Source organism: Dama dama, chromosome 2, assembly GCF_033118175.1.
Source record: "Dama dama isolate Ldn47 chromosome 2, ASM3311817v1, whole genome shotgun sequence".
Lineage (NCBI taxonomy): Eukaryota > Metazoa > Chordata > Mammalia > Artiodactyla > Cervidae > Dama > Dama dama.
The window spans coordinates 3687576-3702400 of NC_083682.1; the positions used below are offsets into that span (position 1 = coordinate 3687576).

Below are 14825 nucleotides of genomic sequence, written 5' to 3' on the forward strand. Positions count from 1 at the left end.
ACTAGTTTGATCTCTTTGCAGTCCAGGGGAACTCTCAAGAGTCTTCTCCAGCATCACAGTTCCAAAGCATCAATTCTTCGGTGCTCAGCTTTCTTTATAGTCCAACTCTCACATCCATGTGTGACTATTGGAAGAACCATAGCCTTGACTAGATGGACCTTTGTTGGCAAAGTAATGTCTCTGCTTTTTAATATGTTGTCTAGGTTGGTCATAGCTTTTCTTCAAAGGAGCAAGCGTCCTTTAATTTCATGGTGGCAGTCACCATCTGCAGTGATTTTGGAGTCCAGAAAAATAAAGTCAGCCACTGTTTCCCCATATATCTGCCATGAAGTGATGGGAACAGATGCCATGATCTTAGTTTTCTGAATGTTGAGCTTTAAGTAACTTTTTCACTCTCCTCTTTCAAACCAGCTGCTGAAGTCAGGACGGTGGGTAGGGTCCAGGGTTACAGCTGGGTGAGGAGGGCTGACCAGAGGGACCAGAGGCCTCTCTGGGTGCCAGTTACAGAAGCGTGTGCGTTTTGTGGCAATTGACTGTATACTCAGGATCTGTGCAGTTTTCTCTATACTGAAAAGTGAAAACATCAGTTGCTCGGTCGTGTCTGACTGTTTGCGACCCCATGGACTGTAGCCCACCGGGCTCCTCTGTCCATGGGGTTCTCCAGGCAAGAATACTGGAGTGCTTTGCCATTCGCTTCTCCAAGGGATCTTCCTGACCCAGAGATCAAATCTGGGTCTCCCGCATTGCAGGCAGACTCTTGACCGTCTGAGCCACCAAGGAAGCCCTTTTATGTATTAAATTAACAAAGAAAATTTAACAAGCACTGAACCACACAGAGGTGTCTTAGGCCGGTCGCAGCTCAAGGCGGCCTTCACTCTCAGGATCAGTCACTGGCATGAGTGACCCCCGCCCCGGGCCTCAGGCCCCCCAGGAGCACCAGTCCTTCCCCCTCTGTGCTGGGGCTCAGCCCTGGCCCGCTCCCGCCACTCCCCTGCAGGCACCAGGAGCAGACACCGTTCGGCACCGGGGGCCAAGGGCCTGGGTCTGAGGGGTGGCTGTGGGGCCCGCTTGCAGTGAGACCAGAGGGGAGCCCTGACCCTCTCTGGGCGTTACTGTGCCTGTCTGTGAAATGATGATGCCGTCTGCCCCGCTCATCTCTGGGGGTCCTTCCGCTGCCAGAGCCCAGGTCTTTGTGAAGTTAATTTGGTGGCTCCCCCTCGCCTCCTCCCACTCTTGTCCAAGGCCTGCATCACTCACCTGGATTTCTGCATCTCTCCTCCCTGGCTCCCAACCCCTCTGCAGTCTCCGCCCAACACCACCAAGACCTCGACATGTGTGAGTCAGCTCCATCCCTGCCCTGGTGGAGGCCGCCAGCCCCTGCCATGGACTTACTGCCAAGGTCGAAGTCTTCAGGGAGCTGGGTTCCCGGTTCCCCACCTCCCGCCCTGCGCCCCGCAGACATGATGAACTTCTTGCTGCCCCTACAACCTGCCCATCATGCCGCTGCCTCAGGGCCTTTGTGCGTGCCTCTGCTGCTGAAACCGCCTGCCTTTCTCCAGGCTTTTATATTCCGGCTCCTCCTTGCTGAGACTCTGGGGGCCTTCCTGCTCAACTAGGTCACTCTGAGTGACCCTTGGCCACACCCCTGTTATATTTGCATCAGCACCCCGTCCTTCCTCTGAGATGATGCTGTGCTGGGGTGCCTTTTCTCGCTCCGCATCTGATGCCCACTGCAACAGGTCGCCCCTGAGGGACGGGGCTGTGTCTGCCTTGCTCCCGGCTGCTTCTTGAACGTTGCAGGGATGTGTGTCTGTAAACTCCGGTGTCAGGGAGCCCTGTGCTCTTGGGGGTCAATGCCCCACTCTGAGACGTCTCCCCACAGCCCAGAGGGGCTGAAGTTCCCCTGTGAGCCTCTCAGGCCCCTGGGAGGCCCCACGAGAGGGGAGGTCTTCTGGCGACGCTGGCACTGGGAGCCGCCCTCAGCAGGACTGAGGAGGTGGTTCCAAGCTTTAAGGACGTTCCTGACGGCGGGGCAGCCAGGGCCTCTCGGGCTTGGGTTTGCTGATGCAAAAGAGAGTCTTTCAAGAAATGATGGTGATTATAGGTGATGGGTTAAAGAAAAAGTGTCCCCACTTGCCCAAATGAAAACACTGGTGGGGTGTTTCCCTGGTGGTCCAGTGGCTAAGACTCCCCGGCTTGCAATGCAGGGGGCCCCGAGTTTGATCCCTGGTCAGGGAACTAGATCCCACATGCCTCAACTACGAGTTCACAAACTGCAACTAAGACCCGGTGCAGCCAAATAAGTAAATAAACATATATTAAAATAAAGAAAAGAAAACACTGGCGGGACTTCCCTGATGGTCCAGTGGCTAAGACACAATGCTTCCAATGCAGGGGGCCTGGGTTTGATCCCTGGTCAGGGAACTGGATCCCACAGGCCACAACTAAGAGTCCACAGGCCACAACAAAGACCCAGCAAAATAAGTAAATTAATAGAAAAAAAGAAAACACACTGGCAATCCTGGATGGTCTCCTAAAGGTCTGGGGGCAATTTTAGGTCCACAAAATCTTCAGTACTACTCTGTCGGGCTGTCGGGACCAGGGGATGGGGTTTGGGGATCATGGAAGAGGCTGCTGGAAAGGCATGCCCACCCCACCCCCCACATACGTGTACACGCATGCATTGATGTTGTTCAGTCACTCAGTCGTGTCCGACTCTATGTGACGCACTGCAGCACGCCAGGCTTCCCTGTCCTTCACCATCTCCCGGAGTTTGCTCAGACTCAGGTCCAGTGATGATATCTAACCATCTCTTCCTCTGCCACCCCTTTCTCATTCTGCCTTCAATTGGGCATAGGTGTAGACAAAGCAACACAGAGACACATACCCAGGCACAATCACACATGTGCACGCACAGGCCCACACAGCCATGCGCATGCACATCCTCTCGGACAAAGCCCCAAGAACATCCAGAACGGGTCTGGTGTCCCGCGTCGAGGAAGCGGAGGCTTATGAGTTCCCTGAACTTGCAGGTTCAATCACGGGGCTCTGAGGTTGGCCCCTTGAGTTTCTTGGGGCAGAAGTCATGTGGACAGGGTTTGGAAGGAAGATGTCGTGTATACAAATTTATTCAGATGCATGTTCAGTCTCTGTGAATCTGTGTACATTCACTTTTTAAAAAAGAAATGGTTTCCATAAAAGGATATTCGGTAATCACCTCATCTTTAATACAATGTTTATATACAAAAACCCCATTTCAAACTACTTACTGTACAAGAGAAAGCAGAAGCATCAGATGGCATGATTTTAGCAAATAACAAAAAGCTATGACCCCCGCGGACGTCCCTCCTAATCGACAGCTGATGGAATGTCCGCGCTCACCAACCACACGTTCAAGACAAACAAGTTCGTGTTTTCGCCCCTCCCTTTGCTGGAACATTTCTCTTACGTTTCTCTGCGTGCTTGAGAAATTTCAGATCATCAGTTAGTATAATGGGGCTGCAAGTTGAGACCATTCCTATCAGCTTATGAGGTTTGTTTTTACAAGTTTTTTAAAATGAAAATTTCCAACAGTAACATTCCTGTAAGTAAAAATATAGAGAAGTGTTACCAAAATAGAAGCCTTTATTAATAAAAATCTTTGGTAGTAACAGTAGTTTAAATTCCTCTCAATGATATTTGGTTAGCTAATAAAATGAATGCCTTCCACCTTTGAGCTACAGAGAAAAAAACCCTTACATCCACTGTAGAACTGATTAAAAAAAAAAACAAACCAATAAATATGCTGAAGCTGCAAAGTACCCCTGGAAGCCTTAAGACGTCTCGAAACCCTGAAGCTGTCTCCAGAAACACCTCCGAGGTCAGAATCCCTCAGCGCTCATTCTTCTGTCACCCCGCGGGCCTTCCTGGTGGCTCAAACAGTAAAGAATCTGCCTGCAGTGCAGGAGACCCAGGTTCGAACCCCAGGTCGGGAAGATCCCCTGAAGAAGGGAACGGCAACCCACTCCAGTATTCTTGCCTGGAGAATTCCATGGACAGAGGAGCCTGGTGGGCTACTGTTCATGGGGTCTCAGAGTCAGACACCAACCGAGCAGCTATCGTTTTCTCTTTCGGTGTGGTGGGGGGAGGTGCACGGCTGACAGGGGGGACCCCAGAGGTGCCTGTCACTGCTCACACAGAACACCCGCACCCTGCTAATTCCCTAAGAGTAAATTCGGGGCCCCCGGGCTGTCTGAGTGACACAGCCAGGGCACCTCTCATTTTGAGCAGTGCCTCGGTGTCTGAACCTGTGGAAGGAAAAGGTGATGAAACAATCTTACTTTCTCCACCTAGAGACAGGTGACGTCGTATGGAACGGGCGTCAATATCGTTTATCCCTCATCCATTTCTCTGCTCTCAAATCTCTCGACAGCTTTTGCCCCATGCCTTGGAATGCCACCTCACCTTTCTTATGGCATCAGGAGGGTTTAAAGAAGATGACTTCTGGGTGCTCACCTCCCAACTGCCAAGGAGACCCCAGACTCCAAGCATCGCATCCACAAAACACCTGCATCTGCTGCATGCCACCCTGCCCCAGCAATCATTTTGATTAACGCTGAACACTAAACAGAACAGGATTCCCTGCATAATGGTTTTGTGCAAAAACAAGAGAAAACAAAACAAAGTAGAAAAAGATGGAGAAACGCTGTCCTACTAGAAGGCGGTTTTCCAGGTTTGCCACAAACCCAGGAGCCCCCGGGCCAGGTGGGTGTGAGAAGCCGCCTGCCAGGGAAGGAGAGAGTGCGCGGCTGGGGCTGCCAGCGGCTACGGGGAGCCTCCGGGGAAGTCGGGGCCTTCCGGGGGCGGGAGCGGGACGGCGGGGGCGGGGCTGTGGTTGTTGCAGGGCTCCGCCTTCTTCCGGTCCTTCTCCATCCACGTGTCCAGCAGCTGCTGCTTGCCCTGCTCCTCCCGCATGAACAGCTCCACCATGAGCACCTTCTCTTTGTGGATCTGCTGGCTGATGTCCTTGGGGATGTCGGGGATGACCCAGTCCACAAAGTCGCTCATGAACATGACCAGGTTCTGGAAGGAGAGTCGGTGTCGGGGGGGCTGGGAAGGGAGACCCCGGAAACGCTTCCACCTCCCCCTGCGCCCCACCGGACACCACCTTGCCCCGCCCATCACCCTGGCCCTGTGACCTCAGATACACCTTGCAGCTACCCGGCCTTGGTCTCCCTGGAGGGCATAAATGAGACAGGAAGTAGGGCCTCTTAAACAGGAAAACCGTCTGCATGATTCTGAATCTCCAGGCTTAAGAAACGATCTGATTGGTTGTGCTCAGTCGCTCAGTCGTGTCCAACTCTTTGCGACCCCATGGACTGTAGCCCGCCAGGCTCCTCTGTCCATGGGGATTCTCCAGGCAAGAATACTGGAGTGGGTTGCCATTTCCTCCTCCAGGGAATCTTCCTGACCCACGGGTTGAACCCAGGTCTCCGGCATTGTTGAACCCAGGTCTCCAGCATTGGGGGCGGATTCTTTACCAGCTGAGCTACCAGGGAATCAGTTACACATCACTAAATACAACAAGTGCTGAGGCTTCAAAGGAAAATAGTTAAAATGTAAAGAACACAAAACAAATGGAGCTTAAACCATCCCTGAGGACTCTGCAGGCCCTTCTGCCCTTTGTCAGGCCTCCCAGGATTGCCCTGAATCCATGCCAGCCGCCTCCCTGCTTACATTTCTGGTCTGAAGCCTGCAGACGAGTTGGCTTTCATAGACTGATGGAAATCTCTAGTTTTCAAATTTCCATCTGACCAGCACTTGTGAGCAGGTGTGGCTGTGTTAGTCGACTGGCCATAGAGGGTGCCGGTTCCCCCGTCCCCCATCATCTTTCTTGGTTGACGCTCTTAGCCACCAGCTGTGGCCGCTGACACTCACAGCTGCCTGTCTGCAGGGAACCTCCCCCTCCCGTCTCCCTGTTCCCAGCCTGAAGCCAATGACAGGCCACGTGGGCAGACGAGAGGTACTCTCTGCATCAAGGTGGGCCCACTGTGTGGCAGGATTCATGCGCTGGCCCAGGTCCCCTTCCCACCCCCGCCCCACAACAAGGCCTTCCCTCAATAATCCGCTTGCACCAGAATCCTCGTCTCAGGCTCAGCTTCTGGGGAACTGGGCCCCAGACACTAGTCTGACTGCAGTGGGTTGTGGAAGGCTGGTGGTCGAGGCAGGGGGACCTGGGGGCTGGGGGTCCTGGCAGGGGCCACAATGTGTAGAAGGGGCAGGGCTGGGGCTTGACCCCAGTTTCTGGGATCCCAGGGCTTGGGGGACACACTGGAGGCAACCCCAGCACGACCTCCCCAGCTGGGATCTCAGTGCCGTGTACACCGGCCGGCTTCCTGGCCTGGATCTTGGCCCCTGGGAATTGCTCAGGCCTCAGGGTTAGCTCCCCTCCCCAGAGACTGGGCCTGGCAGGGCCGGGTCCCCTGCCTGCTGGAGGTGGGGGCTGGTGTCAGCCGGGACCCTGCCAGCCCTGACTGCGGGGGCATCTTCTGCTGCACAGTGAGGGGGTTGCTAAGGGGCTCCCCTCTTGTCTCCTTCAATAAAGACGACTTGTGTTTAACTAGACCTGCCTCCTCCATCCTTCCGGTCCCTCCCGCCTTCCTTTAACTCAGGAGGGTATGGGACCTCTCCTCCTTGCCCAGGGCCTGTGGTCACCAGCACCACCTCACACCCCGGGGTGACCAGGGTGAGTCCTCCAGCCTCCAAACCCCCGACCCCGGCCAGTTCCTGCCATCCTGACCCTTTTCTGGGCAAGAGTGCCTCCTTGGCACCTCAGCCCCCAGCACTTCCGGGGGCCGAGCGGGCCCTCGCACCTGGAAGACTATGACGAAGGCCAGCCGGGCGGCCAGGACAGCCCAGAAGTCCTTGGAGATGTCGTACTTGTGTTCCGACCACGGCGGCTCTCGGTAGTCCTTGTACCTGCAAAAGCGAGGTGGGTCTTCAGGAGGAGCTGGGGTCCGGCCCCGCTGCCAGGCTCGTGTCAGGAGAGCCTGGGCCGCCTGCAGGGCAGCCCCAGCCCTGCCAGCTCACACAGTGTGGGGGGCTTCTCCCCACACCGAAGGGGATCCTGGTGCCCATGTGGGCCAGGCAGGCCTGAGGGGGTGTCCCCATAAGCCCAGCTGGGGGCCCACAGAAGGGGGCTCTGGGACCATCTGGCTTGGGGGTCCCAGACTCTGAAGGCAGTGCAGCCCTGGAACCAAAAAGAACCGCCAGCCCTGGAGACTCCAGTGGGTCACACAGAGGGCGTGGGGCTTTCTGGGTGGAAGGGGGTGGGGTCCCTAACCCGGAGCCTCTACCCAGCACCCCCGGCGTCCACAGAACTCAGGCCGCGTGCTGTGAGATCCAGTGTGAAAACTGCTTCTCCAGGCTTTACCCTCTGTGGGGGAAACTGTTGCAAAAAACGAAACGTTCTTGCAAAGTAGCCCATGTATGAAGGTTAAACACACAGTTGGTGCGGTCAGGGTACCAGGAGACTGTCTCCAGGTCCATCCCGTCCCCTGCCACCCTGCCAGCCCCAGGGTCTGAAGGGCACCTCCCCCCAGATGTTACCTTCTTATCTCCGAGCACCACCGGCTCTTACCGCTTCTAGACCTGGCTCTTGACGCCCTGCTGGGCGACAGCACTCACCCCCAGGGTCCCCCAGGTCCCACCTCGGCCCCTTGTATGGCGGGAACATGGGGGCTTCCATGGCTCTAGTTCTGCCTTTTTCTCAGAGGTCCAGAGATGCCCGAGGTGGGGGCAGAGGAAGAAGGGGAACCCGGGGTTCTTTCCCCACCTAGGGCCCCCCAGCTGCTCCCAAATTTCGGGTGCCCGGGTTTAACAGGGCCGACCCTCTCTGTGTGGGAAGAGCTTCCCCAAGGCCATCTGAGGAAGCCCGGCCGGGGCGGTTTGCAGATGCAGGGCCGTAGGTGCACTCTGCTCGTCACAAAAGCCGCGGCCCCATCGGGGGGCCAGGAGAGGAGGCCCCGGCGCTGGGGATGTGGGTCTGGTACACCACGGACCCGGCTCCCGCCTCGCTGTGTGTCCCCGTGGCATCGCTCGACCCCTCTGGGCCTCGGCCTGGCGTTCCCTCACTGAGTCACGTCCCAAGAATTTCCTGAGCAGCGCTGCACACCAGGCCCCATTCCGGGGTTAGGGTTGGTGGGGGCACAGACAGGGGCCCTCATCCATAGAGCTTTGTGTTTTCTGAGGCAACAGGACGGATGTCTCAGAGAGCTCGTGCAGCAGTAAGCTGCCAGCCCCAGAGATAGGATCGGGCAGGGAACGCTCACGCTGGTGCCAGCTGCTGGGCCGTGCAGAAGTTGTACAACCTGATCTGTGGGAACGAGCGGCCACTGCTCTCCCACCGTCAGCCCCCACACACCCCTGCTCCTCCCTCTTCCTTCTGTGCTCAGGGCCAGCCGCACTAGGGTGCTGGGAAATGTGTTTGCGCTACCTGGCAAACTCCTACACATACCTCAAAGCCCATTTATAGACGTGTCCAGACGCCAAGCCCCATCACCTGCACCAACCTCTGTCAGAGACGATCTTACTGTTTTCCCGGCTCAGCTCTTGCACTCAGCCTGCAAGCTCCCCCCATGGGGGATGATCCTGCCCTCTCTGGAGCTGGCTGTGAGCATTCAACGAGACCATGCTTGTTGCAAGGCAGGGATACACGGTAGCAGTGATCACAGCTCTCAGCTGCTTTGTTCACACCCACGGCCGCAGGCTGGGCTGGGTGCTGCACCACCTGCAGCCGACTCCCCTGGGAGGTGGCCTGACAGGGAGCAGCCGGCAGTGTGGAACTCGCAGCACTCACAGGACTTAATCGTGGCCAGTGGACAGGTGGGCCTGACTAAAGCCAGAGTCCCAGGGAGCAGATAGGGCTGGCCCATGACCTTCTACCTCTGTGGGGGAAAGGTAGCAAGGGTCTCGCTTAAAAAGGGGGTGTTTGGGTGGCCCAGGAGCTAAGAGTCTGTGCTTCCAGTGCACGGGGCCTGGATTTGATCCTCGGTCAGGGAACTAGACCCCACATGCTGCAACTCAGAGTCGGCATGTGGCAGGGAAGACTGAAGATCTCACGTGCCTCGACTAAGAACTGGCAGGGCCAAAAACACAAAAAACAACCCCCACAAAGCCCTCGGGGTCTTTGCCCCGTCTCCTCAGCCCTCCCGCTGTCCCCCTGCTATGTGGCCAGGACTCCTGACCAACGCTCGGATGGGGGGCTGCTTTGGAGGGCTTGGTGCCCGGGACCCCATTCTCGAAAACTGAAGCTTACACCCTGTAAACACCAACATTGACCTTTTGAGGGGATTTATAATAAAATGACCACCTATCTCCCTGCCTTCTTTGTTCTAAATCATTCTTCTCTGAAATTCATTTTGAGTTAAATAGGTCAGCCTGAGCATGTTCTTGGCGTGGGGCATTCAAACAAAGCAAGAGAGGCGAGCAGGGGGGCGGGGCCGGACCGGAAGCTCGGGGGTCTCTGGGGCCCGGGCCTGCCGACAATGGGGAGGAAGGGACCTTGAGCTGTTGCCCTTGACCCCCAGCTCTCCAGGCCGACCCTGCCCACGGCGGCCACACGGGAGTTGGAGCAGACCACCCGGCCTCTCCTTGATGTATCTGCTCACATCTGTGTGCCCTGAAACGTGCGTGGGGTGGGCCTCTCAGCAGGCAGCATGTCGTGTTGTGTATTTGCATGTCGTCTGCCCTCATTGGCAGGCCTGGCTCCAACTGACTCATGTTCACCGCTGTGCAGGTCCCAGAGCAAGTGCAGTCCCTGCCCTGACTCGAACACACAGCACGCCCCGTGATCTAATGCCTGGGTGGGGGGTCACGGGGCGCAGGCGCTGGTCAAACTCATCGGCCGCATCTACAGTGGGCGGGCCCGCCTGCTGGCTCCAGGGACCCCAGGTGTGCTGTTTCCCGTTGCTGGGGCCTGGTGGTTTTGTTTTTCTTCTGCAGCCACCAGCTACAGCTCGTTGCTGTTAGTACCCTGGATCCTGGCAGCCGTCTCCACATCCTGCTGCCAGGTCAAGGGTGTGAAGACAGACAGGTGGGCCTGACGGAGCTGGGTGCACAGTGAGAGTGGACAGGCGTGGAGCAAACACCGCCCTGCAGGAAGGGCCGGGCTCTATCACTGCGGCTTTGTGACATGTATCTTGGTCCCTGTGGTCATCCTGTTCTGAATCCCGGGCAGTTTAGACCGTCAGCGGGTACTAACCGAGCTGCGGTCACACTGTCTGCACTCTGCCCCCTGCTCTCAGCCTCGTCTCAGCCCGTGGCCCATCACACCACAGTCCTGTTTCCTGAGCCGGGATATGGGGCCCCTGCCCGATGCCTTGGTCTCACCGTCCACCATGCTGGGCCTTTACGCTCTATGCTCCAGAGCCCACCAGTGTCCACCACCCTGCCTTCACCCACATGCCCTCTCCCTGTAACACCCCCCATGTCCCCAGCCTTCCCCTAGGCTCCCAGCTACTATTACCCCTTTAACCGGATCTGTTTACGCTTCTGCTGCCCCCTGTACAAAGTCCCTGGACAGCAGGGATCATGTTGCCCGTTCCCGAGCCCCCAGCCCCTAACCCCTCCAGGCTGGCGCATGGAAGGTGCAGAGTGAATGGCCAGGCCTGGCTGTGCCCTCGCCCCCACCATCCACATCCCATCCCTGCCTCCGTCTCTCCCGGGGCACTCCCCGCCTGCTCTGAATGACTGTCTTGGGTATCTGTTGCTTTTGCCCACCCAGCATCCATGACCCCTTGTTTGAAAACCCCAGTTTTCCTCGAGATGCCCCCAAATCTATGGCCACAACCCCACACCCTGGCACACAACCCAGACCTCACCAAAGAGAGACCCTGCACTCTGGCAACAGTGGTTGGTTCAAGGGGGGGCCTGTGACCCAAGGCAGGTCAGTGAGACCCAATCCTAGGACTTTTGCTGACTAGTGTGAAAGAAATATTCTTCCCACCAGGACTTTGGAGTAGAGAGGACTGCTGGGGGATTCCCTTCTGCCTGCCAGAAGATGATGCCAACGTGCAGGAGGCATGTTGAAAGGCAGTGTCAGAATGGGGCTGGATGACAAGTGGCAGCCCCTGGATCCAGCCGTGCCTGAAACTATCATGGACTTCTTAGTTAAAGGAAATGATAAATCACCTCCTACCTCCAACCGATGGTGAAGGGCAGGGAAGCTGCAATCCATGGGGTTGCAAAGAGTCACACACGACTGAGCGACAAACAACCTCCAACCCAGGAATCTTTTTTTTTCTTTCTCTGAAGCAAGATTGAGTTGTTCTGTGATTTGTCTGGAAAGAATTCTGGCTTGAATTGGGGTTTTTCCAGAAGCCCCACAAATGGGGCTCTTTAAAGAGCGTTGCTGGGGATTTCCCTGGTAGGCTGGCAGCTGAGGGTCTGAGCTCCCAATGCCGGGGGCCTGGCTTTCATCCCTGGTCAGGGAACTAGGTCCCACGTGCTGCAACTAAAACCTGGCGCAGCCAAATAAATATGTTAGAAAAAGAAAGAAAGAAAGAGTTGCTGGGTGGTACCTGCAGATCTGCACTTCGTAGCCCAGGTCCAGGGGGTCGCTGGGGGCCGTGCCGTTCTGGAAGTCGCTGACGTTGAAGGAAGAGAGGGTGTGGTTGACGAAGCCGTGCATGGTCCCCGTCTCGCTGTACATGTAGAGGTACACCAGGCGAGGGATGAAGTCGGACGTGAAGGAGATCACAAACGCCTGGCCAGGGAACGGAGCGGTCAGCGCAGCCCCCAGCGGGGAGGGTCACTGCCCCACCCGAGCCTGGGCAGCATTGCCCTGGGGCCTGGCCAGTGACCCACGTTGGCAAACGTGACCCCATGGCCCCAGCTTGCCAAGTGAATGAATGAAGGGTTGGGGGCACCCCCCGTCAGCCCCTCCAGCATCCCGAGGAGAGCGCTGGGAATGGGAACAGGGCGCCCCTGAACGAGGAGGCTGGGGGTCAACGCTGGCTGCCCCCTGCTGGCTGGGTGGCCCTGGGCAAGTGCCTGACCTCTCTGTGTCTGCATTTCCTCTTGTCAGACAGGGTTAACTGCACCCATGGGAGGTGTCTCTCCTTCCTGGCTTGTTTGAAAGGGAATGAGGCAGTGAGGGAAGGTGCCTTGTAGACTGTAAAGTCCAGACCCAGGTCCCCCATGCTGGGGCAGTCCCCGGGGCAGCGTGGTGTGATGCCAGTGTCGGAGCAGGGACCCGAAGGCCTAAAGACCAGCTCTGCCTCTCGCTGGCCGGGTGACCCTGGGCAAGTGGCCTGACCTCTGTGTCATCCGCAAGATGGGGCACTACCCCTGCCTGCGGAGGCCACGCGTGCACGGCCGGGCGGTCTGTGGAGAGGCCTTAGCGGGGCCTGCAACGCTCAGGATGCTGCCGTCACTGTTATCGTGGCAGCTGGCTGCTCTCACGAGATGCCCCGCTTGTTCCCGGTTGCTCTGGTCACAGCACCCCATGCTTACCCTGCACACAGAGGGACTGTACCTCCTTAAAACGTGGCCCCCGGCTCAGCCCGGATGGGTGGACGAGCTCTGCCCACAGCCTCCCTTTATGGACGGGTTTCAAAGCCTTGAGCCGGCAGGAGTGGGTGGCTGATGGGGGCGGCCTGCCCGCAGGGACAGCAGGTCCCAGGGATCTGAGGGTCCCTGTCTGGGCTGAGCGTCACTTCCTGTGCTATGGGGACCGAGTCAGCCCCATGACTGACCATCTGCTCCGGGGGGTTGTCTGCCTGCCCCGCCCCAAGATGCAAGGTGGTAGCTTCTGCGGGGCTCAGGCTCGGCCGGTGGGTTGGAGGGGTGAGGGCCACAGGACTGCAGACACTCTGAGGTTCTCATACTTGGGGTTCATGTGTCATGAAGGTGAGGAGCAGATGTGGGGGCAGAGAGGGCCATGGTGGGGTGCTGTTCCCAGCAGGCTCACACGCGCACAGGTGTATGTGTGTGTGTATGTGTGTGTGTCTGTGTGTATGTATTTGGCTAGCAGGTTCCTCTTCTCTCCATGTTTCATTTCCCAAACCTTTTTTAAAGAGCAGGTGTGAGCTTCCCATAAAGGAGAAAAAATTAACTGTTTTAAAGGGCAGAAGCGCTGCTGATGAGGACTCTCTCTCTGGGTCTCCCTCTGCCCTGTCGGCCTCTATCTCCTTCTCTCAGGACTCCGGGGAGAAAGGGGATTTAGGGGCCAAGGTGGGCGCAGTGGAGGGTATTGCCCAGGGTTGTGGAGAACGGCTGAAGAGCTGTGTCATTCCCGCCCGGAACTCGCCCCACTCCTCAGCAGAGCCAGGAGGCACTCCCTCAGCGGGGCTGCCCAAGACTGTAGGCGGAGACCAGCTTCCCAGAAGGGGCCCCGTCTGCATGGCGGCTCAGCCAGTTGAGGTCCCTACGTCACTTACGTTGATGATGACGGCAAGCTTCCCGACGCCTCTGAGGATATTGTACCAGATTCCTGGGAGAGGGGCAAAGAAGCACAGGTTCAAGACCCTCTTTGCTGGGGGCTCTTAGTAACTTGGGCAAGCCGGCAGCAGTCTGGCCTTGGCAGGGGCCGGTTTGGCCCTCTTGTGGGGCAGGTCAGACTGGTGGTACTAGGAGTCGTTTGGGGAGGGCCCGGGGTAGCCTGGTGAACGGCAGAGCCCACGGCTTGAACGGGCTCATCGACTGCTGTAAGCCAACTAGATTAACAGAGGGATGCTTGGAAACACCTGGTTCCTGGTTCTAAACAATCTGCCATGAAGCTGTGTAAACTACTGACTGGTTTTTCTAGAGAGATAAAGATTCAATCTAGATGTAGCTTCCCCTCCCCAAAGAGTCCATGCAGCAGTAATTAGAGATGGAATCCACAAAATTTGGTGTCCAGAAGCTTTTACATAGCTCTAGTGCTAGGAGTGCCTGCTCTTTGGAAGGACAGCTATGACAAACCTAGACAGTGTATTAAAAAGCAGAGACACTACTTTGCCAACAAAGGTCCATATAGTCAAAGCTATGCTATTTCCAGTAATCGTGTATGGTTGTGAGAGTTGGACCATAAAGAAGGTTGAGTGCTGAAGAATTGATGCTTTTGAACTGCGATGCTGGAGAAGACTCTCAAACCAGTTAATCCTAAAGGAAATCAACCCTGAATATTCATTGGAAGGACTGATGCTGAAGCTGAAGCTCCAATACTTTGGCCACCTGATTCGAAGAACTGACTCACTAGAAAAGACCCTGATGCTGGGCAAGATTGAAGGCAAAAGGAGAAGGGGACGACAGAGGATGAGATGGTTAGATAGCATCGCTGACTCAATGGACGTGAGTTTGAGCAAGCTCTGAGAGATGGTGAAGGACAGGGAAGCCTGGCGTGCTGCAGTCTGTGGGGCTACAGTGTTGGAGACGACTGAGCAACTGAACAACCACAGTGATGTTAAAACCATACTCAGGGAGAGGCCAGATGCAGAGCCAGGGTCAGGAGCAAAGCCGGGGCTCCTACTAGTGAGGCCAGGAGCACATCTTCAGTGAGGTGCAAACCATCTCCGTCTAGACCCCACCTTGGTCCATCACCAGGAGAAGCAGGGCTGTACCTAATCACAGGGGAATGTGGATGACCACACAGCACTTGGAGCATCTCCAGCTGCCCCGCTGGCCTCGCTCCCAGCAGAGACGAGAACCAGGAGGCCCAGGAAGGAAGCCTGAGGGCCCAGGGTTGGCCCCGCTCCTTAGGGCCCCAAGGCTGTGGCTCCTGGAAAGGGGCCCAGCATCCCTGGCCACCACTGTCCCCACCCTGACGGCATCTTATCAGGTCAGGAACACATCATCACAGACTTGGG

The 14825-nt window shown here is 56.7% G+C and overlaps 1 protein-coding gene across 1 annotated transcript in view; it reads right to left on the reverse strand.

The window, feature by feature from the left end:
• Positions 1–3208: 3208 nt before the first annotated feature.
• Positions 3209–14825, reverse strand: part of ANO1 (anoctamin 1) — a 168849-nt gene continuing 157232 nt past the window's right edge. The window contains exons 25-28 of the mRNA XM_061161710.1: positions 13419–13471; positions 11559–11743; positions 6852–6957; positions 3209–5061 (exon numbers count right to left, since the gene is read on the reverse strand). Of these exons, the coding sequence (XP_061017693.1) occupies positions 4804–5061; positions 6852–6957; positions 11559–11743; positions 13419–13471 (602 nt within the window). The 3' untranslated portion in view covers positions 3209–4803. The remainder of the gene's footprint in view (positions 5062–6851; positions 6958–11558; positions 11744–13418; positions 13472–14825) is intronic.